The following is a 27,472-nucleotide window of genomic DNA, read 5'->3' as shown; positions in this document are numbered from 1 at the left end:
TAGAATCATAGAATCATAGAATCATAGAATCATAGAATCATAAAATCATAGAGTTGGAAGGGGCCATACAGGCCATGTAGTCCAACCCCCTGCTCAACGCAGGATTAGCCCTAAGCATCCTAAAGCATCCAAGAAAAGTGTGCATCCAACCTTTGCTTGAAGACGGCCAGTGAGGGGGAGCTCACCACCTCCTTAGGCAGCCTATTCCACTGCTGAACTACTCTGACTGTGAACATTTTTTCCTGATATCTAGCCTATATCGTTGTACTTGTAGTTTAAACCCATTACTGCGTGTCCTCTCCTCTACAGCCAACAGAAACAGCATCCTGCCCTCCTCCAAGTGACAACCTTTCAAATACTTAAAGAGGGCTATCATGTTCCCTCTCAACCTCCTTTTCTCCAGGCTGAACATTCCCAAGTCCCTCAGCCTATCTTCATAGGGCTTGGTCCCTTGGGCCCAGATCATCTTCGTCGCTCTCCTCTGTACCCTTTCAATTTTATCTACGTCCTTCTTGAAGTGAGGCCTCCAGAACTACCCATAGTACTCCAGGTGTGGTCTGACCAGTGCCGTATACAATGGGACTATGACATTTTGTGATTTTGATGTGATGCCCCTGTTGATACAGCCCAAAATGTCATTTGCCTTTTTTACTGCTGCATCACACTGCCTGCTCATGTTTAGTTTACAATCCACAAGTACCCCAAGGTCTCGTTCACACACAGTGTTATCTAGAAGTGTGTCCCCCATCCAGTCGGCATGCTTTTCATTTTTCTGACCTAGATGCAGAACTTTACACTTATCTTTATTAAATTGCATCTTGTTCTCATTTGCCCATTTTTCCATTGTGTTCAGATCTCGTTGAACTCTGTCTCTATACTTCCGGAGTATTTGCCAGTCCTCCCAGTTTGGTGTCATCTGCAAACTTGATGACACCAAATTGGGAGGACTATCCACCTGACTATCTGAAAATCCAGATTGCAGTCCTTCAACTTATCCATCAGAATATCATGGGGAACCTTGTCAAAAGCTTTACTAAAATCAAAGTAAATCACATCAACCAAATTTCCCCGATCCAGCAAACTTGTTACTTGGTCAAAAAAGGAAACCAGGTTGGTCTGACAGGACCTGTTGGAGACAAATCCATGCTGACTTCCTTGGATCACCAAATTGTCCTCCAGATGTTTGCAGATCGCTCCCTGTGCTCCATGTTGTTTCCTGCATGTTGTGTGTTTTGCTAAGTCTCACAGGATGTGTGTGAATGGAGGACGCTGCTTTAAGCAGAGCCCAGGTTTTAGGGGAACCTTGGAGCCCCCTCCTCCCTCTGTGGTCATGAGAAAGTCCAATTAGCTGCCTTCCTGAAGCAGAGAACAAAACCGAGATGCAACATTTCTTTCTTCTTCAATAATTTATTATTTTTGGTGCATTTAGGAAACAACAACACTGACCGTAGCCTCTAGGGCTGCGTATAAAAATAATAATAAATAGCGATAATATAATAATAATTATTAGGGTACAATAATAACAGATCCAACTGTGGTCCCTGAGAACATCTAATAAACGGCAAATAAGTTAGAAACAACAAAGATACATTAACAATCAGGTATTAAATAATCTGGCAATTATTTGGCTCTGAAGTTACTGAGCGGGATCGATTTTGGGAGATTTCCTACCAAAGCCTTCTTGAAACCGATGTGTCTCTTTTTGGCTGCTGGCATGGTGGAGGAAATCTTCCAAGATGAATTGCGCCCACATGGAATAAATTAAAAACAACACCTTAAATCTTTCCTTCCTTTGCTTTTTGCAAGGCAGACTCTTCCCTTCTCAATGCGCCCCCCCCCCCTCCAGTCTCTTAAGGAAATCTCTGCATCGGTCTCAGTCCACAGCCAGGGGGTCCCTTTTAAGTGGGTCTTCTCTGGAGTAAGGTAAGGTGGAGCTTGTTGCTCAAACATCATCACAAATGCTTGTTGTGCTGCCAGGCAATCTACCAAGGGGGTGGGCGACCCTTGCATTTGAATCTCCAAAGTCCTGCTCTCTGGTGCGGTGCTGTCCATCCGGCACCAGTTGGAGCAAAGCCGGATCCTTCCATCAGGGGGCAGCCTTGCTTGCGCTTTGCCGGAGATTAAGGCTTCCCCACATTTCTCCTCTTTGGAGGAAAAAAGAATAGTCATTCCGGGCAAGGAGACGCCGATGCATGAATAAATAGCTCTTTTATGAATACAATCCACTTTAAATAATGATTTCTCCGCCCTCCCTCCCTCCCTCTCGAACTTGTTAATTCCAGACCCAAGGAAATTAAAATAAATTACATAAATAAAACACCCTTGTTGCAACAGTCTTTCATCACAATCTAGCAAGCGGCTGCTTCTTGGAAGGCCCTGGGGAACGCCGTCTTCTCTGGCGAGAGAGGGGACCGGCACTGAGCCTGCAGCCCCAAGGGGAGCTGAGAACGGCTTTTTCTGCCTGCAGGGTGCGGATCTTACAGCCCCCTCCCCTTGTGAAACCACAGCCAGCTGTGTGCGTTCGGGGCGGGGAGGGGTGGAAGATAAAAATGCCCTCTGGAGGTCCACAACACCGGCAGCATCAGGACCAGTTTTGAAGGCTGAAGCGCAGGACTGTCCATTTTTGAGAGGAAGATGAAGATAATGTCAGGGCTGGAATTGCAACGGGGGAAGGGGGGCCCTGCCCTTCTCCCCCCCCCCAGTTGGCTGCAGAGAATCTGGAAATGCAGAATCGAAGCTCGATGGATGAAATTGGATGGTTGCTTGTCTCCCAATGAGTGCTGCCTTCTGGATTTGCTTGCGGGGCTCTTGGCAAAGCCAGGCAGAGGTTTAAGGGTGGGAGACGCAAGAGGCAGGAGGCCGGGCCTTGGTCAGCACGCAGTTGAGGAGGTGGGAGATGTCTTCCTTCCACAGGCGGTAGATGTCCAGGCCGACAGCTGCTTCCAAGCACTGTGGAGATTGCTGGGGTGGACAGAGACACACACAGAGAGAGAGAGAGCCGGATCAGAGGTGATGCTTTTCTGTATGGGGCTGTAACTTGGTTGAACTTGGCACTCAGGTGGAGGACGGGAAGCTCAGAGAGCAGGGCATGGAGGGGGAAAGAACCACCCCGTGCTACCTTGTTAGAGCATCAGGTGACTGCCCCAGCACATGGAGGTTCAGCCCCTCATTCACAGCCACGGAAGGACCTACCATGGATGTATCCAGTCACCTTAAAATTATGGGTGCTTAATCTTTTTTGGCTATCACGTGATGAGTTCCCAGGGTTAATCAACTGCACACTCTACGGAGATCGCTCATGAGGGGCGCTGTGTGATTCTGCAGCGGCAGAAAAGAGCAGGAGGCCAGGGCCACCTTGAAGAGGAACAATTTGTGGCAGGGGAGGGGCTCTGGCAAGTTATGGCTCACTTCAGATGTAGCAGGAATGTGAGTCCCTGGGTCCTTGTACCTGGGAGAGGGGAGGAATTTCACCTGCTGAATGACAGTGGCAGGTGGGATAGAATGAGGTGTGAGGATATGCAGAGGGTTAGGGTCCGTGGAGAGATCAGCACTGGGAACAGGACAGGAAACCCAGGAGGATCTGCTGTCTTGAGCTTCTGTATCTGCTATAATTTAGGAGTCTCCCTTCTAATCACGCCTGCTATGGCCGTTCACCTGCTGAGGTCATTTGGCACCTGAAGTCACTCCACTCTCCAATCACACCACTCTCAGAGAGAGAGAGAGAGAGAGAGAAGGACTCACAGTCCAGCTGAACCTGAAGAAGTGAAGGAAGCTCCTGTCTTTCAGGAGCTGCCGGACTCCGCCTCTTGCCCCCCTAGTCTCTTTAGTTTTGCATGAGGGATTTCCCTGGGAAGAAAATGCTCTGGGCTCCTCAGGAGTTTTCCGTGGTCTTTGACCACCTCTTGACTGCAACTCCTGGGGTGAAATAGGACCCTCCCTTTTCTGCTTAGGCTTAACTCACCTCTAAATTGCTGGCTTTAAATCTCCGAAACTCTTCCTTAAACTTCCGGAGTTCTTCCGACTCATTGCGGCCTGAGGGCTTCTTGTCCATCTGAAGGAGAGAGATACAGAGACGGTTCTGACCTTTCCCACTCCTTAGAAGTGTTGGTGCCAGGAGGGTAGAGAGCCATCTTTAGGGACGTGCACCTCGGTTTGGCTGCCTTGGCGACCACCAAAGCCCGAGGCGGCACGAAAGGAGGCCAGCGCCATGGCACACATCCCTGCCCCACACTCCACTGGTTAGCTTAATATGTGCAAAAGGACCTTGGACAAAGCCTCGGACTAGGATCTGGGAAACCGAGGTTTGAGTCCCTGCTCAGCCAGAGCACCTTGCTGGTAGCCCTGGGCCGGTCGCATACTTTCAGCCTAGCCCACCTCAGCTCGCAGGGTTGTCGTCAGGACAAACCAGAGGAGAGAAAAGCCAAATATGAACAAGCTTCCCGCAAGCCGGGCTGTCGGAGATAATTTTGTGCACCTGTCGCTGGCTTTTCCTGTCCTTCCACTGAGACCAGCATGGGTCTGAGAGTCAAGGTCCATCTCCTCCCCCTTCGCCAGTGGCTGGGAGCAAACCGAGACCCAGCGGGGCCCTTGTGGGGTGAGCCTCTGCCATCTAGCTGCTCCTGCCCTGGGAGGCGACTTGGGGAGGCCGTCTGGGGTTGGGGGAGTGGGTTGTTCCTGGGATGGGAGTTTGCCCGTGGGGCTGTGGGTACTCACGCAGGCCTGGAGTTCGTCTTCCAGGGGCTTTAAGGTGTCGAGCACTTTCTCCGTGACCTTGTCTGCCACGCCCACGGTGCGGTTCTGCAGAACCCGTCTGGACAGACTCACCATGTTCTCCAGGGCTTCCAGCGTGTCCCAGCCCTGCCAAAAAAAGCGTTTGGGAGAGAGTCAGTCCTGGGGAGGGCCGATCCTGGAACGGCCTGCCGTGCCTGAGAAGAGGCTGCTTAGCTGGGAGTGTCCCTGCAGAGAGGTCCGGTCGGGAACGGCCGTGCCGAAGACCCCCCTCCATCTCCTCTTTACAGGCCCCCCCCCGCCCCTCGCTCAGGCTGAGCTGAGAAGAGCCAAACTTTGGTTTTCAGGACAGGCGCCCCGAAGCAGGGGTCCCCAACATGCTGCCAACTCAGGAAAGGTTGTGGACCCCTGCCTCAGGTCTAGACCAGGAACCCTGCTATAGTTGGGTTGGGCACTGAATTTCTGAGAAGGGATCTGAGCCTTCAGGATCCACACTGTTCTCCACAGATCACGAAGCTGCCTTCCGCTGAATCAGAACCCTGATCCAACAAGATCAGAACTGCCTGCTCAAAGTGGCAGCTGCTCTCCAAGGTCTCAGAAGACAGAGGTCTCCCCCATCCCCTCCTGCCTGGGCCTTTCAACTGGAGATGTTGCCGGGGATTGAACCCGCAACCTTCCCAGCCACTGAGCCACGGCCCCTCCCACCCATGAGGTGCTTGGAGCCATCGATGGGTCTGCCCTTGGTGTTCAGCCAGGGAGCTCCTTCTGGGTTTTCTGTCTGCTTTTGGGGTCTCCAAGTGGAACAAGGGGGTCTTCTGGTTTCCAGCCAGTCGACACCCCACTTGAAGGCCCCAAGAGAGTCAGATGCAGCCCCCCCCCACTGCTTAGTTAGCCGACCTGCCTCCTGCCTCCAGTGGGATGGGGAAATATCCATTTGCTGTTAGGCGATGGCTCCTGAGATGGGGTTAAGCCCCTGGAGGACTGCGGGGAAAGCTCCCTCCAGATGAATGAGGTTGCCACCCCCCCCAGTTTGCCCCCCTCCTGCTCTGGTGTTTGGTGCAGTGGTTAGGAGTGCGGACCTCTAATCTGGCGAGCCGGGTTTGATTCCCTGCTCCCCCCCACACACACACAGCTGGATGGGTGCCCTTTATCACAGTCCTGATAAAGCTGTTCTGACCGAGCAGGAATCTCAGGGCTCTCTCAGCCTCATCCACCTCGCAGGGGGTCTGTTGTGGGGAGAGGAAAGGGAAGGGGACTGGAAGCCGCTTGGAGCCTCCTTCGGGTAGAGAAAAGCGGCATCTAAGAGCCAACTCTTCTTCTCCCAAAGGCCAGGGGATCCAGGGAAGGCCAGGCACCCAGTTCTTGCACGAAACACCCCCCACCCCTCCACCCCCTCCGGGGGTCTCCTGCTCGTTCCCAGCTCCTCACCCTCAAATCACTCAGTTTCCACTTGGGCCGTCGGTGTTCGGCTGAGCAGTTCTGCCAGGCTGGCTCCCTCTTTAGCAAATGCTCCTGGAATGAAAAGACAAGGATCAGGGGGGCAACGCTGCTGCCTTCATGCAAACAGTGCTGAGGTGCGCCAAGGTTCCCCCCACCCCAAGCTGGCCAGCAGCAGCCGGGCATGTGGGGCATTTGGGGCATTTGGGGCAGCCGCAGTGATGGGGCAAAGCTCTTTCCGGGGAGCTGGGAGTGCTGCTGCTTCTGCAGCCGTCCTGGGAGCCGTGCTGGGCCTCAGCGGGGCTTTGTTGAGCCTGTCTGGCCGTCTGGCTAGTCCTCAAATACATCCTTAAGGGACCTGGCCCATCTGCTGAGCGGAGGCAAAGAGGTCTCCTGCTGAGGCCTCTCTGAGGAGGGGCGGAAAGAGACTCCTTGGGCTGTGGCCCGGCCCCACTTGGAGTCCTCTCTGCCGGTTGGGGCACTGCAGCTTAGGGAGAAGCAGAACTGGCTTTTTAGACCCCGGTTTTCACTACTCAAAGGAGTCCCAAAGCAGGTGACAGATCCCTCCCTCTCCCTCTCCCCACAACAGACAACCTTGGAGGGAGGTGAGGCTGGGAGAGCTCTAGGAGAACTGCTCTGTAAGAGCAGCTCTGAGAGAACTGTAACCAGCTCCAGGTCACCCAGCAGGCTGCATGTGGAGTAAGAGGAGGAGTGGGGAATCGAACCTGGTTCTCCAGATGAGAGGCCACCGCTCTAACCAGGACCCCAGGCTGGCTCTCAGTGCTCAGCGCTCGTGGCCACTCTTACACGATCAAGGGAATGCTGATGGCCACTTTGGGGTCAGGAAGGAATTTCGGCCCAGAGATCCTGGAGGGGGTTTGCTTGCCTCTGGGCATAAAGCAGAGGACACAGGAGGAGGGGAAGTGGGGAGGGAAGGCACTTGTGGGGAGGGAAGGTACTTGTAAAATTTTGTTTATTTTATTTATTTATGTGTATTTATATACCGTCCTCCCCAAAGGCGGTTTACAGGAAACAGGAAAAACATACAGATAACACGTGTGTTATTCCTGTGTTGTGCAGGGGGCCGGATGAGATGACCCTTGGGGATACCCTTCAGCTCCATTTCTTGCATCTGGAACATCTGGAGGGGGAACAGCTGGGACACGTTTTGTGTGGGCGGGAAGGGGTTAGGCACCCTCCAGGAGCGGCTTTCTATTTCCCAAAACGCCCCCGGGGGCCAGGCGGTGGGGAAAGGAGTGAGCCCCGGCAGGAGGAGAGCTTGTGGGACTTACGTATTTGACCCGGAGTTTCCTGGCAGGGCTTTCTGGCTCCTGAAGCTTCAGCAGGCGCAGCTGGAGGGGCAGCTGTCGGCACCGGTGTGGAGGAGCCCCGTGGGCACAGAAGATGCCCAAGAGCGTTGCGGCAGCAAAGAAAGCGAGGAGCAGCCGCTTGAGGGTAGCTGGATTGGAGAAGATGGGGCAGAGGGAGAGGAAGGAGGGATTAACTTTCTCCTCTTGGCGATTCTGGTCCTTGCAGAGGAACGGCAAGCAGGCTTAGAATCAAACGGTCGACAGCCTTGCAATGGGCTGATTTAGGCCAAGAGCATGCACAGAGTGTTTTCCTTGCCCCACTGAATAAACCACCGTTCCACCTGTGGTTTCTGTAGGGGGAAGTCACCCAGGACACAAACCCAGATTTCTCAGCTCTCCCCATTTAGGGGGCTGGCCTGCAGAAGGTCCCAGGTTCAATCCGCGGCATCTCTGGTTAAAGTTCTTACAGGGACTGGTTCGGGAGGAAGAGCTTTCTCTTCTAGGAGCCCTAGACTGCCTCTGTCTGTCTGCTGTGGCTCTTGGTAGGACAAGGCAACTTCCTTTTCAGGCCGCAGGTTCAAGACTGGCCACAGGAAGTACATGGTTGACCTGTGGAACTCCCCACCACCAGATGTGTGCGTGGAATGGTGGAGTTTGTAAATTAATTATGGATGTCAGCTTATAGCAGGGGTAGTCAAACTGCGGCCCTCCAGATGTCCATGGACTACAATTCCCAGGAGCCCCTGCCAGCGAACGCTGGCAGGGGCTCATGGGAATTGTAGTCCATGGACATCTGGAGGGCTGCAGTTTGACTACCCCTGGTGCAGAGAGTTCCTGGCCAAATCAAGGCCAGAGTTATATCCAACAAATTCCACGGGGGTCCAACCGTAAGGTTACCACAACTAAACATTCTGCTGCCACCCCTGTTATGTTGTGGTTGTTGAAGCCGCTGCACTGTTAATGACACTGTAACCGAACTATATCGTGCTGTATTATGCAATTCACGTCCCTCGTAAACTGCCGTGTGCCGTAAATAAATAGTCAAATAAATAAAGAGGAGAGGTTTCCAGGAAATCTGGCCACCTAGACGCTTTTTGGAAAGGGTGAGGAGATTGCAGAGAAGAAGGCACCACAGTGCCAATTAGCCACGATGTCCAGGCGGAACCTCCATGTCCAGAGGCAGTCCACCTCTCAGTACCAAACCTGGGGGGGGGGAAGGGGATGAACAAATGTTTCTTTGGGAAGCATTGGAGCAGCCACATGGCCCCCGGGGGTCCGGAGGAGGCATTTGGCCAGAGCACTGCCCCGTCCTGGTTCCTCCGAATCGTAGGTCCACCAGCTTTCCCAGAGCGCCGCATGGCTGGCTTTATGGCCCCTGAAAGCCCACTAATCCGGGCCATCATGAAGCCGCGCACAGCTTCCCCCGGGCGCCCTGAGCCCCTCGGCTGCCTTGGTGCGAGATCTGAAGCAGCAGCAGCAGCAGCAGCAGGACTCCTCCAGATAACGCTCGGGTGACAGACGGGGTCCAGGAGGCCCGCGGAGATCTGTGTCGCGGCTGAGGCTCAGGCTATCAGGGCGGCTGCTGCCTTCTGAGCCGGGGGGGGGGGGGGGGAGGCCTGGCCGCTGCGCGATCCGGTGTGCGAAAATGCGGCAGTGGTGCTGCTAATGAGCCGTGCGCGAGCGGGCCGGCTGGCGGGCCTCACCTTCAGCGCACTAATGACATTGGCCGCGTGTCTCGCATTATCGGCGGCTCTAATGGAGCTTGGCGGACGCTTTGCGGAGGGGAGGGAGAGGCGGGGGCGGGGCACAGGCTCAGTTCATACCTGGCGCATGAATGGCTGGAGGAGGAGGAGGAGGAGGAGGCTGTGCCGTGCGGGACTCCAAAGCCAGAGAGACCCTGGGTGAGGGGCCCTGGGTGGGGGGCCCTGGGGTCCTTCTCCCCTCCCCTCCCTGGCACGTGCATGCCCCAAAGCGTGTGGCTCTTTTGCTAGGCCTGGCCGAGGAGAGGCCTGGCCCTTCTCTCTGTAGGGTGAGGGAGCTGCGGGTTCTGGCAAGCAGGCGGCAGGGGTATTTATCCCACATGGACTGTGGGGTGCAGCATGGGAGAGAGCTGGACTCTCCTGCAGAACTTGTGTGTCAGGGGGATTCTCTCCCCTGACCCACTTCTAATTGTCCACCGGCTTCTCAAGACACAGGGCCCTGGGAGTCCAGTTGCCAACTCCAGGTCAGGAAATTCTGGCCATCTGGGGATGGCCGGGTTTCGGGAGGGAGCTTAGCAGAGCTGTGTTGACAGAGCGTCCACCTTCTGAAGCAGCCCTTTCCTCCAGGGGAACCAAGCTCCGTGGCCTGAGGGTCAGTTGAAATTCTGGGAACTCTCCCAGCCCCACCTGGAATCAGAATCATGGAGTTGGAAGGGACCTCCAGGGTCATCTTGTCCAACCCCCTGAACAATGCAGGAACTCACAACTACTTGCCTACCAATGGTGACCCCAATTCCATGCCCAACGGATCCCCCCCCCAGCCAAAAATCTCCAGTATCCAGCCTGGCCTGGAGGAAATTCACCTCCCATCCCACAGTGGCAACCAGCAATTCCCTGGGTCTGCAAGGAAGGGCCACAAGAGACAAACACTGGCACATCCCTTCCTGCCCACCCACTCCCCATCTGCCTAAGTCCATAAAATCAGCATTTCTGTCAAATTGACTCTCCAGCCCCTGCTTAAAAACTTCCAAAGATGTTGGAGAACCCACCACCTCCCGAGGAAGCCTGTCCCACTGAGGAACCGCTCTAACTGGCCGGGACTTCTGGAGGTTTAGCCGAAAATTCTGTTGAAGCTGGCCACCCCACGAAACAACCAGAAGTCCCGATAATTAGTCGCCTGGAGGCTGGTGACCCACTCTTCAACTCCCGCCTGCTCAAAGGGGGCTGGAAGAGCACCCCCAAGCCCTGCCCAGGTCCAAAATGCCCATCTGGCCTTGTCTGCTGCCCTTGGGGATGTGGCCCTCTCACAGGGTTGCCAATCTCCAGGAGAGGCCTGGCGTTCTGGCATTACACCAGATCTCCAGACGGCAGAGGTCATTTCCCCTGGAGGTCCAGGAACCTTTGGGGAGTGGATTCTGTGGCCCTTTTCCTCCCCCAACTCTTGATGTCCAGGAATTCCCCAAGGGAGAGTTGGCAACTGTACGGCTGGGGCTTAATCTTCCTTTTACCCCTCTCAGCATCAGCCTCCTGAAGGCTGTCGGGAAATCGCATTACAGGTTCTTACATTAATTATACGATATTTCAAGGATTGTTATCTCTGGGCTCACCCCCCCACCCCCCCGACCCCTGTTGCCTTTGACTGTCCACCAGCCCTGGGGGAGGGGGAGGCGGTTGGTGGGAGGGCTCAGCTTGGGGGACTCCAGAGGTTTCTTCTCTGGGCCTCAGCCGACAAAGGAGGCAGCACAGCTGTGCAAAGCTCTTTCCCTTTGAACTGGGGTGCCAGCCTCCAGGTGGGGCCTGGGGGGGTCCCCTAGAATTGCAGCTCATCTCCAGGGGACAGAGATCAGTTCCTCCCCCCCCTGGAGAAAAGGGCAGCTTTGGAGTGGGGGCTCTCTAGCATGATCCTTCCCAGGCTCCATCCCGAAATCTCCAGGAGTTTCCCAACCTGGAGCTGGCAACCCGACCCCCCCATCGCCCACCTGGTGACCCTATTTTAAACACCCTCCTCTCCTCCCCACCCTTTTGTGGCTGTCCACGTGGCTCGCTGGGCCTGATCCGTAAGTAGGCAGCACCTTGCGCGCAGTGCGACTCTAATGACTGCCACCTCCCCCCTCTGCTCTCTGTGTAATGAGAAGGCGGGAGACCCTGGAGAAAGGGGGGGGGGGCGGCAGGAAAAGACAGAGACCCTCCGGAGGTGGAGGGACTCCGACAAGGAAGCTGCAAGGGCCCTCCTGAGCAGGGCTGTTTGGGGGGGCCTTAATTTGCGGGGTCTCCGTAGGTCGGAAGGGACTTGGCAGCACTGAGACGCAGCCGTTAGCCCTGGCCCAGCTGGGGGCTCTTTGGCAGGCCCAGCAGGTTCTCTGCTTGTGGGTCCAGGGACCACCCTGCCGACTCCTCGATGGTCATTTTGCTCAGGAGCTGCATCGACCACCTTCCTCTAGGACTCTCTCTCTCCCAGGGTGCATCACACAGCTCAAAACTGAAACTAGCCATAACTTTTTAGAACCTGAATATCGTAGCCTTTCAAAAGCAGCAGCAGACAAAGCAGAGAACCTCAAAACCATAAAATGAACCAGTGAATCACAATCACAGCAGAAACAGCCTCCTCTGTTTTGGTTGAAACCCCAATACAGGACCGGGTGGCGCTCCAACAAGAGCTGGTCAGGGAGCATGGAGCGCCACATGCTTTCCAGGATGGAACAGCTGAGATGAATGGTCCAGGGAGAGTGGCGGGATAGAAATCGAAATAATAAATTAAATAAAAGAAGGGAAGAAACATCTCCAGAAAGCCCAATGACTTCGGTGAGCATCGGGGGGCTCTGCAGGGATACGGGAGCATCGAGGGGTTCCGGCTACGCCTGAGCCGTACCACTTAAGCCAGCCAGCGAGCGGAGGCTCAAAAGACAGAACGCTCATCCACACCCAAGCCGATGCCTCGCACCCGGAAACCTAGTGTGTCAGGCTTCAAATAAGGCTGTACCCCAACCCCTTCCTGTTCCCCCCTGAGCCCCTCTCTCTGTTGTCACCAGAGCCCTGCCTGATGCAACAGCCCCTTGGAAAGGTGCAGCCTGGGGGCCCGGGCTCCCCAGTTGGGCTTCAAGTCTTCCTTTAGGTCCTCCCAGGTGCCCTCGGGGGTCGTGGGCTGCTGCGAGGAGCAAGGGGGTCCCGCCTGGCTCTGCCCTTGCCCGCTGCCTCCTCCGGCTTCCAAAGTTCCGCTTACCCGTCTCCATCTCTCTGGGGATGCCTTTCGGGGCTGTCGTCCGGCTTTCTGCAGAGCAGGAGCTGAGTTGCCAGAGGATGCACTGACCCGGCCATGCTGCTGACTTTTATACCCCTCGAGGTTTCCATTTGTAAGAGCATAAAAAGAAAATGGATTTCACTTTTGGGGTGAGAACGGCCGGCCGGCCTCCGTCCCCCCATGATGTTTGGAAAGCGAAGGAAGGAAAGCGAAACGTGGGCAGGAGGCGTTCTGCTGCCACCTGAGGCCGAGGAATTCCCAGGTAGGGAGGGAAACTTCCTGTGACCTCATCCGCCACGGGGAGGTGTGCCCAGGAACCCTGCCCAGGAGTTCAGAGTCCCTTTCCGGCAGCCGGCCGCGGAGCAGGAGCTTTCCGAGGGCCTCAGGCACCGGGGAAGGGGGAGAACAGAGGCGTGTGGTGTTTGTTGTGTCTCCACAATTTTTGGGGCTGTGTTTTTGCTCTTCCAGAAGGGGAATTCCCCAGCGGGTGCTGAAGGGCGGCTCTGCTGGTGGGAGGAAGGCTCACAGACAGACAGACAGACGGACAGACAGACTGGCAGGTGGTTGGGGGAACTACCAGGGTGGTCGAGAGAGACCCGGCAGAGGAACTTTCTTTTTCCTTTTGCCTCGTTTCCTCTCTTGCTATCAGTCGGTGCAGACAGGGGCTTTCTCTCATTGATTTTTGGAGCCTCTTCTCCCCCCCCCCCCCGGTTTCTTTTGTCCTTTGCCCTCCTGGGACTTTCTGCCTCTTCTCTCCCCCACCCACCTTTGGCTCAGCACTGTTTTCTCTTGCAAGAACTGGGTAGCGAGCCCTGTTTTGCTCCTGGAGTGTCTGAGGTCACCGACAGGGGAATTCCTGGTGTCCCCTGATTCTCTGCAGCAGGAGGCACCAGGCCCCTCCTCCAGCAAGACCCCCACTGTGCCCCTTTGGGACCACCAAGTGGGGAAAAGGCACCAACGAAGGATCTGTGCTGGTCCCGGGAAGCTGGGGGGCCTCTCCAGGGGTGAGTTGGCCAATTGGTTTCTGGCTCTGGTTTGGGCTGGTGGTTGATCTCCAGGTGCCAGGGCCTGGGGAGGGAAGGGTTTGGGAAAGGTGGAACCCTCTGAGTTTGGTTGCAGTCCACAAAAACATTGGAGAAATAAAACTGTCCAGGTGAGTAATTCATGGCAGACACTTTCCCAGCCCTGAAAAGAAATAATTAAGAGAGATCCATTGCTGGATCCCGCCACCTCCAACCACACGTGGAAGCACCCCTGCAAGGGACAGGCCCTTCTGGACAGTTATCTTGTCCTGAGCCCAGAGCGTTAGATTCGAAATCACATTACATATTACTAACATCACATTACAGTCACGTCGTCCCAAATAAAACAAGTTAAAAAGAAGAGAGGATTGTAAGGAAGGTGGATATAAGAGTTGAACAAGGTTAGCATGCCTAGTGCGATAAAAAACCTATGTCCTTGTTGAGTCCGGGGTATGCCATTGTTTTGAGCGTTGTAATAACTTGCATTTCTGCAATCTCCCTTTCTAACCTGTTCTTGAAGTTCCTCTGCAATGAAACAGCGACTTTGAGTTCCCTTATCGAATGTCCTGGAAGGTTGACGTGTTCCCCTACAGGTTTCTCAGTCCTGTGGTTCTTGATGTCAGATTTGTGTCCGTTAATTCTTTGGTGGAGGCTTTGACCTGTTTGTCCTCTGTAGAGAACAGAGGGGCATAGTTGGCATTTAATGGCGTATATAATGTTAGAAGATTAGCATGTGATTGTGGCACTGGATTGTATGTGGCAGCAAAGTTGGCCTCTGGGTTTCTGGCAAGCTCTAGTACCCGTGTCCATGTTCACATTAGATGCTGCTTTGTTGTGGGGGAGGCGTTGTTTGAGAATGGGGGGGCTGTCTGTGGGAAAGAAAAGGTTTACCCCCCAGTGCTTGGGAAAGAGAACTGTTGTTATGCCGTAGAGCAGGGGTAGTCAACCTGTAGTCCTCCAGATGTCCATGGACTACAATTCCCATGAGCCCCTGCCAGCAAACGCTGGCAGGGGCTCATGGGAATTGTAGTCCATGGACATCTGGAGGACCACATGTTGACTACCCCTGCCGTAGAGGTTGTAAGTCGCTGGTGATGCATTGTACTGCCTTGCGTTGAGAGCTATCTGTAACCACTAGAGGTGTTCTGTTCTTGTCTCTTTGGGGGTCTGTCTTCTAACAGAGAATCAACCCTACAAAGCAGCCATTTTCTCCTTGGGGATTGATCTCTGCCCTCTGGGGATGAGTTGCCCTTCCTGGAAATCTTCAGGGCCTGTCTGGAGCTTGACATCCCTAGGAGGGGATGCTGGGGAGGGGGGTATAAAAGTCTCCCCCATCCCACCTCAGCCTGCTGTTTGGCCACAGGTGTAGCGTGCCCCTCTCATGTGGCCATGGGACTCTTCTCCCAGGGGAGGGGGGCATGGTCTAGGACTCCATCCCTGCCCAGGGCTTTTTAAAAAGGGGATGATCCGAACCCGGATTGGCCTCCTGGTGCCGAAAAGCTTCAGCCCTCCCCTCCCTCCCTCTGTCTGCCCCACAGAGAGTTGCGGGTCGGCTGAAAGTGACAATCTTTCTGGGGTCTCTTTGGGGCCGGGGTGCCTCTGTCCCCCTGTGCTGGTCTGTGGAGAGGCGGTGCTGTCCTTGGGGCCTTTCAGCCCTGCTTACCTTCCCAGAACGGCTGCGGTTGGACTCACCTGGGCGTTCCGGGTCAAGGCAGAGACAAACCAAGGTGGTTGGGCCTGGCCTGGCCTGCCTCTGCGTAGCCAGCCTGGGCTTCCTCAGGGGTCCCCCCCCCCAAGGACCGACCTGGCCCGGCCCTGCTTAGATTCCGAGATCGGAAGTGACCAGGGCAGCCCAGGGCAGCCAGCTTGAAGAGGGGGTGGGGGTGGAGGGGTGTATACAACGGCATTTTCTCCCCCAGCCCTGTTTCAATGTTCACCTGGCCTTGTCTGCTATCCTGCGGGGCGTGAGGGCAGAGAGGGATCCAAACCTCTGAGGGAGACCAAGAGCAGCCCTCTTCTGAGCGTCTGAGACGGCTCGTCCTGCTGAGCTTTGCTGCACACGAGTGAGTCTCAGAACCACAAACTCCCTGGATGCAGAAGTGAGTCAGGCTGGGGTGAGGCGGACGCTGACTCCTCTGGTTCCCAGTTTGCACACCAGGCTGGCCCTGCATCCCTTACGGGGGAAGCGGACTTTGTGGTCCATTTGGGTCCATCACCGGTCTCGGAAACAGCCTCTGCTCTTATTCCTCGGCCGGTTCATTCTGGGGACGGCCTACAGAGACACAGTGGGGCCCGTAAAGTTATTTATCCAATTGTTTTATTTATGTGCCTCCCCACCTCCTTCCAGGGGCTGCCCCTGTACATTTCTGAGCAGTACTGAAACAATGACGTCGTGTGACGCTATGGAATCTTCACAGTCATTCCAGCTGCTCCAGTGCATGTGCAGCTTTCTGTCATAGGATTAATAATATTTATAAATGCCACCCTCCCTTTCTGTACAGCCTCAGGGCAGATGTTGACTGGCTTTGTTAGGGAAATGAAAACTAAGTCTGTCTGGGACAGAACTGACACAGGAGAAAAAGAAAGGCTGGCCAGAGGGGAAAGGGTATGGGGGGGGGAGGGGGGAATGCTTTGGAGGATCTGGTGTTCGATCGAGGGCTCTGGTGCTTAGGGGAGCCTGGAGTTCTCCTGGAAGGACAACAGCTTCCAACCACTCCCTGGAGGAAGTTGCTGTTTGAAGGGCAGATCCAAAGGCAAAACATCCCTGCAGAGCAGCCCCCTTCTGCTCAAACTCGAACCTTCCCAGGCTCCATCCCCAAATATCCAGGAGTCTCCCAAGCATCAGTTGGCCACCCGAGGGGCCAAAAAGGGTGTGTGTGTGTTGGAAGAGTTTAACTATGCAAAGGAGAATTGCTTAAGGAATAAAGAAACAACTGTGTCAAGAAGAGAGGAGAGAGATAGTTCTAGCAGTCTAACTGACTAACTATGTTCTTCATTTGCTCTGGAGGCTAGCTGGGAGGGAATGTGCTCGAAGGAACCAATCAGGATGCCAGAGGAGATAATCTGAAACATGCCAGGAAGCACCTGATCTAAATATGCCAGCTCCATGTCTCCTCCAATGGCCCCTGCAGGAGATTCTTCTCACGCGTGTGGACAAGGGCCGAGGAGAAAGAGGAACAGGGGGGAGGGGGTAGACAGAGGCCCAGAACAGGGGGACCCGCTGTCTGGTGCCCGAGGGCCGTAGGCCAGGAAATCTCCGCTCTGCAACTCATTTGCACAGAAAAGGCCCCACCAATGCAGTCCAGGAAGCTATTGAGGGGAGCAGGGCAATCTTTTGCAGTCCAGGTCACCAGAAAAACCACTGGTTCTGCCCCAAGAGTAATTCTGCCGTCCTTGCGGAAGCTTTGTGAAGACTATTGACACCAACCCCTTTGGGCACGTGGCGTGGCCTGCACCAGTGTGTGCTAAGGGAGTTCCTCCTTTTGGTCGTGGCTCGTGGCAGAACTTCTGTGTGGCACACAAAAGGTCCCGGTTCGGTCCCTGGCCTCTTCAAGCTAAAAAGACCAGGCAGCAGGTCACGCGGCCTGAGACCGTGGAGAGCGGCTGCCGGCCTGAGCAGACAAGACTGACCCAGATGGACCTGTGGCCTGATTCAGAAGAGAGCAGCATTATGTGTGGGGAGGCCCCGTGGGGAGAGCATCGGCTTGGCAGGCTGAAGGCCTCGGGTTCACTCCCTGCCGCCTTCCGGTCAAGGACCTCCTCCTGAGACCCCAGAGAGCAGCTGCCAGTCTGAGTAGGCAATACTTGCCTTGACGGACCGAGGCCTGATTCAGCCCAAGGCAGTTTCATGCATTCAGCTCCAGACCGTGCCAGATCCAGGGACCGTGGCCGGGGGAGACTATGATTTCCTGCGTCCGACTCGGGTCCCACTGGCAAGTAGCTGCATCCCTTGTCCCGGAGAGGGCGGCATCCCTGGTGCTCTGCGGTAGCAAGTCGGCCAGTGGAGGAGCCGCTGAGCCGGCCTCGCTTTTCCGTCCCTGACGTGCCCTGCGATTTGCTTCCCAGCTGCCTCTTCCGCATCTTTTCCTGTTTCTTCCAGGCTCCCGCCATTTCTCTCATCAAGAGCGAGCACCGGGGATCGAACCGTGGATTCCTGGGACAGCCACGCCCACTCATTTGTCCTCCGCTCTCATCGGCTCCATCTTCCATCCCAGCCTGGCTCTGGTCTCGCCCCCGCTGAGCGAGCGTCTGCAGGGGAGCTGCCGCCTGGACCGTTCTTTCCCCGGAGATGAGAGTTTATTCAGGCCTCATCAAGGCCGGTGAGTGGGACAAAGTGCCCTTTTCGGCAGAGCGGCCCTTTCTCCCCCCCCCCCCCCGAGGCCTCTCCGTCTTGTGCTTCGGCTATCAGTCCTCCAGAAGAAAGGGCTGCGGATGCAGCAGCCGTAGCGTTGGGGCCGGGCGCTGGGAGGGGGATGTCTGCCAAGCAAGAATGAGAGACATAGAATCATGGAGTGGGAAGGGACCTCCAGGGTCATCTAGTCCAACCCCTGCAGAATGCACGTAACCCACAACTACCTCCTCGGAAGCGGTGGGGAAAGCCCAGAGGGGGAAGTGAGGCAGTGGTGCTAAGGGTCCTGTCGGCTCTGCTTTGGGTCCAGAAGCTCCTGCCAAACGCTTCTCCCCCGGGCGGCAGATGGACCCCCAGTGGTGTGGAAGGCGTTGTCGGTCTGGCTGAGGCCGACTGTTGTTGTAAAAATGAACCCAACTCTCGGGGGCCCAGGAAGGCTGACTCTCTGGCTGGAGACCGCAGGCGGCAGCTTCCTTCTCCTACTTGCTGGACTGCAGAGCTCTGCGATGGCGGATGTCAGCGTCTGGCAGGGAAAGCGGCCGCTTCCTCTCCTGGGGTTGGGCCTTGCTTTGGCACGGTGATCACGCCAGGGCCGGCAGCGAGGAGCACGTCTTCCACGGTGGGAAATCTGAGTCCTGCCGGCATCCGAGAGACCCTCCGGGCTGCGTTCAGCAGATGTGAGGTTAGAAGCAGGCTCCCTCTGCCGTGGCCAGGCCTCCCCTCACGCTGGACGGTCCCTGCAGAGAGAGGCAAGAGGAGATGTCAGGAGAGCTGACCTGGGTCAGACCAAAGGCCGTGGGGAAGGTGGGGTGGGGGTTGAGGCTGACCCTCGTTGGGACGCCTAGGGGCCGTGAGTTCCAGAGGCTCTTTGGGGCAGGGGAAGGGACGGGGAGGGAGGAGAGCGGCTGGTGTGCTTGAGGCACAGCTGCAGTGATTCTTGAGCAGCTTTATGTTTAGCTCAAGTCTTCCCAGTGACCCAAACTGCCCCAAAAGTTCGCCGCTGGATGATATGAGAATCCATGGGGCAGACCCAGAGTGCCTTTGAGCAGTTGGAGGGGTTTGCCTGGTGCTGCTGTCAGCGATCCTGCGAGGTAAGCCAGTGCTAGGTCCCCACATATTGTGGCAAAGCAGGTAGAGTGCTGGATGAGGACTGGGGGGACCTGGATTCAAGTCCTTACCCAGAGAGGCCCTCTCAGTTGGCAGACTTCACAGGCAACGTACCAGAGCCAGCGTGGTGTCGTGGGCAAGAGGGGCAGCCTCTAATCTGGAGAGCTGGGTTCAGTTCCCCACTCCTCCTCCTCCACATGCAGCCAGCTGGGTGACCATGAGCCAGTCCCAATTCACTTAGGGCTGTTCTCATATAAAGCAGTTCTCCTAGAGCTCTCTCAGCCCCAGCGACCTCACAGGTGCCTGTTGTGGGGACAGGAAGGGAGAGAGGTTGTCAGCTGCTTTGGGACTCCTTCGGGAAGTAAAAAGTGGGGTATAACCCCCACCCCACCCCAGCTCCACCTCCTCCTCTTCTCCTTCTTGGAATTCAGGCCTCGGAAGTGAAGTTTTTTGTTTTTATATTCATCATTCCGCTTCCAAAGGCTGGTGTCAGTTCACAGCACAGCTCTACAGCTGGAGTCAGACGTCTCAGCAGCTGAGCCTGGCCAGGACGGGTTTGCTTAATGCCCAATGGGCAGTGCCCAGCTTCGGGGGGGGGCAGGAATTGGGAAAGTGGGCAGGGATCCTTCCAGAAACCCCACCCTCCCAAGCAGCCTTTTCCACCAGGGAATTGGTCTCAGTTGTCTGGAGATGAGTTGCACTCCCAATACACTTCCAGACCCCGCCTGGAGGTTGGCACCTCCCGCCCCACACTGTTGTTTGGCCACGGGTGTAGCTAGGGGACTCATCTTCCGGGGGGGGGGCTTGCATCTGGAAGTGCCCCCTCCCCCAGTCCCTGAACTGAGGCCACCCCCTGCCCAGGGCTGTGAGCTTCTTCAAAAGGGGATGATCCGGACTCGGCTCCCCTGCCCGGCGCTGAAAAGCTTCAGCCCCCCCCTCTGTCTACCCCATAGAGCAGGGGTAGTCAAACTGCGGCCCTCCAGATGTCCATGGACTACAATTCCCATGAGCCCCTGCCAGCGAACGCCAGCGAACGCTGGCATGGGCTCATGGGAATTGTAGTCCATGGACATCTGGAGGGCCGCAGTTTGACTACCCCTGCCATAGAGCATTGTGACTCAGCTGAAGGTGGCAAACCTTTCGGGGTCTCTTGGGGCGGGGCCCCTCTGTGCCTCTTCCCCCCCCCCGCGTGGGGTATTGCGAAATGTCTCCCGTGGGCAGCCGGGTGTGAGCCGAGGCCCCCCCGAGTGGCACAAAGTGATTTCAGACTGGCCGTTGTGTTCAGTCCTGGCAGCCAGGGCTGCTTTGGGGGCCTCACGTCCCTTTATGGCCCCTCTGCAAGCAGCCGGGGAAGGAGGATGGATGGTCTCGGGGGCAGGAGCCATAAACGGAATGAAGCCCTTCCGCTCTGCCGGAGACAATTCCCTTTTGTCGCGATTGCCCAGGATGAATGGCGTGCCTTCAGCCACAGAGAAAGGCCCAATCGATACTCCTGGATGCAGTTTGGGGTTTATGCAGCAGGCGCTCCTGGAGGGGTCAGAGGGGCTTGCCGGCATTATCTGGGAGATGTCGGCAGCGACCCTGCGGGGCGGGCAGGGCACCCCTGAGTTGCAGCAGAGGGGCCAGAGGGCCGGACCGGTGAGGCTGGCCAGCTGCTTTTTCCTGGCCTGACCCCTCGCAGTGTCATTGCAGGGAGAAAACGGAGGAGAGGAGAACTGCGTGTGGGAAAGTGGAATCAGAACCGGCCGATTCTGGGGCTTTCACACGTCTTTTATGGTTTGGAGTCAGGTTTCCTGTGCAGCACCCCTGGGACAGGGCCGTTCCAGGCATGCTGAATAATGTAGTTCTGTTTCAAGTACAGGGTTTGGGAGCTGAGCTCTGGTGGGGGGAAGGGGAGGGGGGGCTTGGCTCACACCCCCCCCCCCACAAGATCTGCAGAAGCCCAGCAGCGGCTGAGGGGAGGCTGCCGACTCAGCAACACCCCCCCCCCCCCCCCCGCACTCTGGGCCTGCCTTTGTACACCGTTTCTGCCGGTGCGGAAGGATTGATTTATGACCTTAACCAGAGGGGATAAGAAGAACTTTACACGTCAGCTTAAGAGCTTGCGCTTGTGTGTTGGGGAGGGGAGGGGGGGGCAGACAGGGCCGTGAGTCCTGACAGCTGACCTTGGAATTGATCCCCTCCAGACGCCCCCCCCTTTAAGTCCCTCCACTGCCGCCCTTGGCGGGAAGGGGGGGGAGGAAAGGGGGCAGAGTGCTGAGGAAGACCCCTGTCTTGTGAGCAGGAGGCTCGGCCCCTTCAGGACCAGGCCAGGCCTCCTCCAGGCACGGGCAGGGGGTGTCCCCGGCAGGAGAGGGGCACGCTCCTTGCTCTCGGCAAGCGCTGGATCGGCACCTGCAGGGACGGAGCAGCAGCCCAGGCGAACCCAGCAGAGAAGCCGGTTGCTTGCGACGTTCTCTCTGCTTCCCTTTTTGGCTTTGGGGAAACCCCAGTAGGGGAAAGACGGGTGCAAGAGAGCCCCCTGCCTCTTCCCTCTGGGGCGGAAGGCATCACCGGGGGCAGCCGAGTCCTGGCCACCCCCTCCTGGCGCTTCTCTAGGCAGGAGAGGAGTGGAGGTGCCCTAGAGACCCTGGACTGCCTCAGGGGTCTCCCCTCCAAGGACTCTCCTGCTTAGCTTCCAAGATCGGATGAGGTCAGGCCAGCCTGGGGCCAGGGCAGGTCAGGGCAGAGACAAACCGGTAGTCTGCCATGGCCTGCCTCTGCGTAGCCTCCTTGGTGCTCCCATCCGAAGATGAACTAGGTCTGATTCTCCTCCCGTTCTGGGACCTGATGAGATCCAGCCACCCAGGCCCTTCTGTCTGTCCCCATCAGTCTCAAAACAGGCCATGGGGGAAGGGGGGGGGCAGACAACCGAAGCTGCACAACTGGGGGGGGGGGGGCTGGGTTGGTGCCTGCTGCTTCAGCTGCCGGGTGGCCCCTGGGGAGGGAACAAGGAGGGTGTCGGAGAACACAGAAGGAAACACAGCAAGGCGCTTCTGTTTGGTTGCGGGGCCAGAAACGCAGGCTGATCCAAGCTCTCCGTAGACAATTTCGGCTCCTTTTCCAGGCTACCCAGAGTCAACTGCCCCCCCCTTTCCTGCTCCATGCCAGAGGGGTCCCCCCCCAAAATGTTCATTTCTGGAGTGCAAAGGCACTGGCTGAGGGGCTGAGGGCGCAGGTCACCGGCTCTTCCTGGAATGCATTTCTGGGACTGATGGGGGGGGGGGCCCTGGGAGTCAGCCTGAAACCCAGGCCTTGGGGGGGGGGGGTGACTCAGCCTCTCCTCCTGCAGTCCTTCCAGAGTGCCAAATTCCTTTTCTTGGGCAACGGCAGGGGAGGGGGCTTCGACTCCTCCCCCTCTTCTGCTGCTGACCCCTTCGGCATATGGGATTGATGTGGGGGACACCTTTGAGCAGGAAAGCTTTTCTCCCCGTATTCAAAGGGCTGGGAACTGGGGAGGGGCCTGGGGGGGCACTCTAGACCCTTCTGGGTGCAGGAATCCACACGAGGGATGCCAGCCGCCAGGTTCACCCTCCGGAATTATTCCAGGCGACAGAAATCCGTTTCCCTGCAGACAGTGGCCAGCTCAGAGGTGAACTGTGCGGGTGGGTGATGGGCGGCAACCACACCTTCCCAAGGCAGAAGCCCCAATGACCCCTGCAGCTGATGCCCCCCCCCCACGGACTTCCAACAGACCGGACAGGAGAACTCGTGAGGAAGTGAGGGCCCAGCGGTGGCTGCATTTCACGTTCAGGGATCGAGTCACTCCCTCACTTCCCCCCCCTCGTTGGGTGTTGTGGGGAGGAGCTAAGGATGTTTTGATGGTTTAAACCAGGGGTAGTCAAACTGGAGGGCCGCAGTTTGACTACCCCTGGTTTAAACCCCTCGTTTCAGGCCTGAGACGGCCTCCAGGGACAATGAGGCTGCCAGGGGATGAGGCCGCAGGGCCAATCCAACCTGCGGCCCCTGCAGGCCTTCCAAATGTAGGTCAAGTGTTAAGTCTGGTTTCCCGGGGGTGGGGAGGAAGAGCACCTTTGAGCATGAATCACAGTGCACCACTTTGCCAGCGCAGGTTTTGGATTCCGGCCTCTTGTGTGCCTCTGTTTAAACTTAATGTCAGAAGGATGGGCGGAGGCCGACGGCTCTGAGCCTCCGGAGCAAAAGGGAGCCTCTGTGTTTAGGGGCAGTCTACCCTTGAGTAGATGCAGAACAAGGGAAGAGTGCTGCGTTCGCGCTCTGCACATGAGTGTCTGGACATGCCTCATTGCCTCCTATGGTATATGGGGTTCAGTGAACATCTTTCTGGTCTGATCCGGCGCAGCAAAGAGGGCAAAAAAGTGAGCTAGGAAAGGTGGAACCTCCAACTAGTACTTTAGAACTAGTACTTTTCTACCCCTTTGGGTGTGCAACACGGAGAACTGGCTTGGCCCAGAATGTTAATCTGCCGTACAAATGCCCCTCTCACCCTTTCCTTGACAGTCTCCCGTTTTCATCCTGTCCTTCTTCCAGGGAGTCCAGGACAGCACGTACGGCTCTCCTCTGCTCCATTTTATCTTTGCAACAACTCCCCTGCGAGGCGGTTAGGCAGAGACAGAGTGGCCAGCCCAAGGTCAGCCGCATGGGGATTTCAGCTTCAGTCGTCTCTGAACCATGCCCACACTCAGGTGTTCATCTCAGTAGGAGCTCAAAGGCAATTTAATGCGGAAATTACCCATGGGAGTACCCTCAAGCTGGCCTGCCCTACAGGGGTGTGGTCAAGAGGGAGAACCCCGCATTCTGCTCCCTCCCTCCCTTCCTGCCTGTCTTTGGACTTCACGGCTGGGTCCACTCTGGGGCTGGAGTCCAGGCTCTGCTTGGGGTGGGGGCAGAGGCAAAGGGACAGCAGATTTTGTGGGCTGGTACCTCCGGCCTGTTCCCCAGACGGACTCTCCGGATCTGCTTCTGCTTCTGCTTCTTCTTGTCCTGCCTGCCTTTGCTCTGGCTGCCTCTTCTGATCCCCTGCTGGAGGCAGCTCTCGGGAGACGGAGCTTGTGAAAAACATAACGCGAAAGGAGAAACAGAGAGAGAGAGAGAAAGAGAGAAAGAGAGAGAGAGAGAACCGTGTTTAATTGCGGGAACAGCTGTCTAGCTGGGACGTCCGGGATGGGGTCGAAGTCCCAGGGTCCAGATGAGAAACCCTCTCAGCTTCAGAAGAATGGCAATTTGCCACCGAGGAGGTGGACGGAGAAAGACCTTGCAGGGAAGGGCCCATCTTGGGCCTGATCCAGAGGGGTGTTGTCCTTGAAACGGAGGGGAGTGCTCAAGCAATTTTGGGGGCTGAAAAGGAATGGCTTCAGCCTGCCTGATGGTCCTCATGGAGGGGTAGGGGGTGGGGTTCTACACAGGGATGTCAGCCTCCAGGTGGGGCCTGGGGATCCCCAGGCTTCATCCCCAAATCTCCAGGGTTTCCCACTCTGGATCTGGCAACCCTATATTTGAACCCAGGCCTCCAGATTGACCTTCTGCTTCCTTCCCCCAGAGGAAGGGGAAGTGTTCGGAGTTGGAAAACTCATGGCTCTGAGTTGGGAAATCCCTGCAGGTGGGGCCTGAGTAGGGCAGGGACCTCAGTGGGGTCCAATTGGACAGAGTGCCCCCTCCCAAGCAACCAATCCCCCCAGGAGAACGGATCTCTGCAGTCTGGAGAGGAGCTGGCATTCTGGGGGATCCCCAGGTCCCACCTGGAGGCTGGCATCCCTGACCCTCAGTGAGGTCCAAGGCCACAGAGTCCCCCTCCTAAGCAGCCCTTCCCTCCAAGGCAACTGATTCTTTGTAGTCTGGAGAGGCGCTTTAATTCCAGGGGATCCCCAGGCCCCACCTGGAGGCTGGCATCCCTTACTTGAACCCCCTTCCTCAAGAAAGTGGGTGTCTGTCTGCAAGTCAAACTTCACCCTCCCCAGCAGAAACCCAGAGCTGTTCCTCTGTCTTGAATCTCCGCCCCTTTGTCAGCCTCACGGATTTAATTTCTCCGCCTCCATGCCAGCATGCCGCGTGCCCCGGGGGGCATCGGAGACTCCCTCCAGGTAAGAAGGCTGGTTCAGGTGGGCGGCCGTGTTGGTCTGAAGCCACAGAACAGAGTCGGAGTCCAGGGACACCAGGAAGGCCGACCAAGTGTTATTCGAGGTAGATGCTTTCTTATGCACGCGCCCTTTGCATCTGAGGAAGTACAGTCACACGGAAGCTTCTCCCTCGAACACACCTTGCCCGATCTTCCAGGGGCCCCGGGCTCAGACTGGGTCCCCAGTAACAGGAGGAGGATGGTCCTCCGTAGCCCTGCAGCGGCTCAGCTGCCTGTGTGCCTCCGAGGCAGGCAGGCAGGCGTCACTCCGAGGAGCTCTGTTGACAAACCGAGGGGAAGGCAGCGCCTGGTTTATGTCGGGTTTTATGGGCCATCAACCATTTATCCTGACTGGCAGGGAGTGCCCCGAGAAGGGCCGCCACGGTGATGGATGATGAGGGGTCCTGACATTTATGTCTTGGGCGAGAGAGGAGGAGCAGGAGGAGGAGGAGATGGCTCCCGGCAGAGTTTAGCGAGAATCCCAGGCAGGCAGGGATGGAGGGACGGATGCCGGAGCGTGGGCTGGGCGGGCATCCTTCGATGGGGCTGCCAACTCCAGGCTGGGAATTCTTGGAGATGTGGGTGGCGCGGTCTAGGCAGGGGAGAATTTGGGGAGGAAGCCTCCGTGAGGTATAATTAGGGATGCCAGACCCCGGGGACGATCCCCCAGAATTACAGCTCTTCTCCAGGTGACAGAGATCGGCTCCTCTGGAGGAAAGGGGTGCTTGGGAGGAGGGACTCTCGGGCATTGCTGTTCAATTGCAGTCCTCGACCCCTAAAACTCCAGGAGCTTCCCCCATCCTCCTGCCAGGTATAAAGCCCTGGTGCCCATTTTCCCCTACGAGGAAGGACCAGTTGCAAGGCCAGGGGATCTCCAGGCACCTCCTGGAGGCTGGTAACCCTACCATTAGATCCAGGTCAGGCCAAGGTCTCGGAGGTTGTCCAGGAGGGCACAAGACAATGGCGTCCCTTCCGGCCCCTGCATTCTCCCCATACAGGAATAGCAATCTTAGGGCAGAAGGGTGCCTTGAATACGTCAGAATTGGAGGGGGGCGGGCTGAGGCATCTTCCACTGGGGGGTGCGGGGAGTCATTAGCAGAGGCCCTGCCCTGGTGATCCCTCCCTTGACTGTCTGAGCGTCACTCACCGTCCTCACTGAATGGGAGATGCTTTTGAACTGAGCACATAACAGAGAAACATCCATTGAGCCTGGGGAATGAAAGGACCCATTGATTTCCCCAGGAGAAGGAGGAGAAGAGACTGGGTTTTGCATCCCACTTTTCACTGCCCAAAATAATCTCAAAGCGAGTGACAATTGCCTTCTGTTCCTCTCCCCACAACAGACACCCTGTGAGGTAGGACGGGCTGAGAGAGGTTTGAAAGAGCAGTATGGCCAAGGTCAGCCAGTGGAGGAGGAAGGAGGGGGGGGGATTGAACCTGGCTCTCCAGATTGCAGGCGGCCACTCTCAACCATGACCCCGGGCTCCTCTCAAGAAGAAGAGCTGCTTTTTTATACCCCGCTCAACCCAGGGCCAAATTCCTTGAGGAGATCTTATGTGGCTCTAGCCTTCCCCCTGTGGCTGAAAATGTAATCTGTCTTTTATCTGACCGGGATGAGAATGTCACACACAAAAGACCATTTGCTTTGGCTGCAAGGAAAATCAGCCCCCCCCCCTCAAGGCAGGCTCCTGCATCTCTGTATTTTTGCATGCTGTTTCATCGCTCTTTGGTCTTAAATTGTATATAGTTCTCTTTATTCTGTTTTATTGTTGATAAACTTGTCTCTTATACTTGGTAAAGGCCTGTGGCTATATTCAAATGCATTTATTATTGTATTATTGTATTATTGTATCCCCTTCATTCCACTACTCCAAGGAGTCCCAAAGAGGTCTACAAACCATTTCCCCTTCCTGTCCCTGCAACAGGCACCCTGTGAGGTAGGTGGGGCGGAGAGAGCTCTGAGAGAACTGGGATTGGCCAAAGGTCATCCAGTGGGCTGCCTGTGGAGGAGGAGGGGGGTATGGAACTCAGCTCTCCAGATTCAAGGCTGCTGCTTTTGCTGAGCTGCTTTCTTCTTTTGCCTTAAGGAGGGGAGGCATTCAGGAGCATTATATACCTGCCTTAATGATACTGATTAAAGATGTCCTCTTTCAGCTGAGCTCCTTCCTTACTTCCTTGCTTCCTTCCCTTCCTATCTTCCTTCCTCCCTCCCTGCCTGCCTGCCTACCTGTCTTTCGGTGGGAGTTCAAAATCTTGTCTTCCTTCCTTCCTTCCTTCCTTCCTTCCTTCCTTCCTTCCTTCCTTCCTTCCTTCTGTCCATCTGTCCAGGGCGGGGGAGCATTGTCTGCCTTGCCAGTTCCAAAGGGGGGGGGGCTACTCATCTGACCCAAGAGACTTGTGGCTCTTGAGGGGGGAGGGGTCGCAGCCTGGCCATGCAGGGGGGTTTCGT

The 27,472-nt window shown here is 56.3% G+C and overlaps 1 protein-coding gene and 1 long non-coding RNA gene across 2 annotated transcripts; one reads left to right on the top strand and one right to left on the bottom strand.

Moving 5' to 3' along the window:
• Positions 1-2,829: 2,829 nt before the first annotated feature.
• Positions 2,830-12,661, bottom strand: LOC143828342 (uncharacterized). The gene is made up of 6 exons (XM_077318707.1): positions 12,396-12,661; positions 7,458-7,624; positions 6,157-6,240; positions 4,714-4,857; positions 3,962-4,051; positions 2,830-2,961 (listed from the first exon to the last, which is right to left on the bottom strand). The coding sequence occupies exons 1-6, from the start codon at positions 12,403-12,405 to the stop codon at positions 2,830-2,832; spliced, it is 627 nt and encodes a 208-aa protein (XP_077174822.1). The 5' UTR covers positions 12,406-12,661.
• A 6-nt stretch (positions 12,662-12,667) lies between these two features.
• On the top strand, positions 12,668-27,196 carry LOC143828311 (uncharacterized). The gene is made up of 3 exons (XR_013227577.1): positions 12,668-13,417; positions 17,535-17,754; positions 26,899-27,196. It is a non-coding gene; the product is annotated as an uncharacterized LOC143828311 (long non-coding RNA).
• Positions 27,197-27,472: the final 276 nt, after the last annotated feature.

The sequence above is a fragment of the Paroedura picta genome, unplaced genomic scaffold, assembly GCF_049243985.1.
Source record: "Paroedura picta isolate Pp20150507F unplaced genomic scaffold, Ppicta_v3.0 Ppicta_v3_sca21, whole genome shotgun sequence".
Classification (NCBI taxonomy): Eukaryota; Metazoa; Chordata; class Lepidosauria; order Squamata; family Gekkonidae; genus Paroedura; species Paroedura picta.
This window is presented reverse-complemented; position numbering and strand designations above follow the sequence as displayed.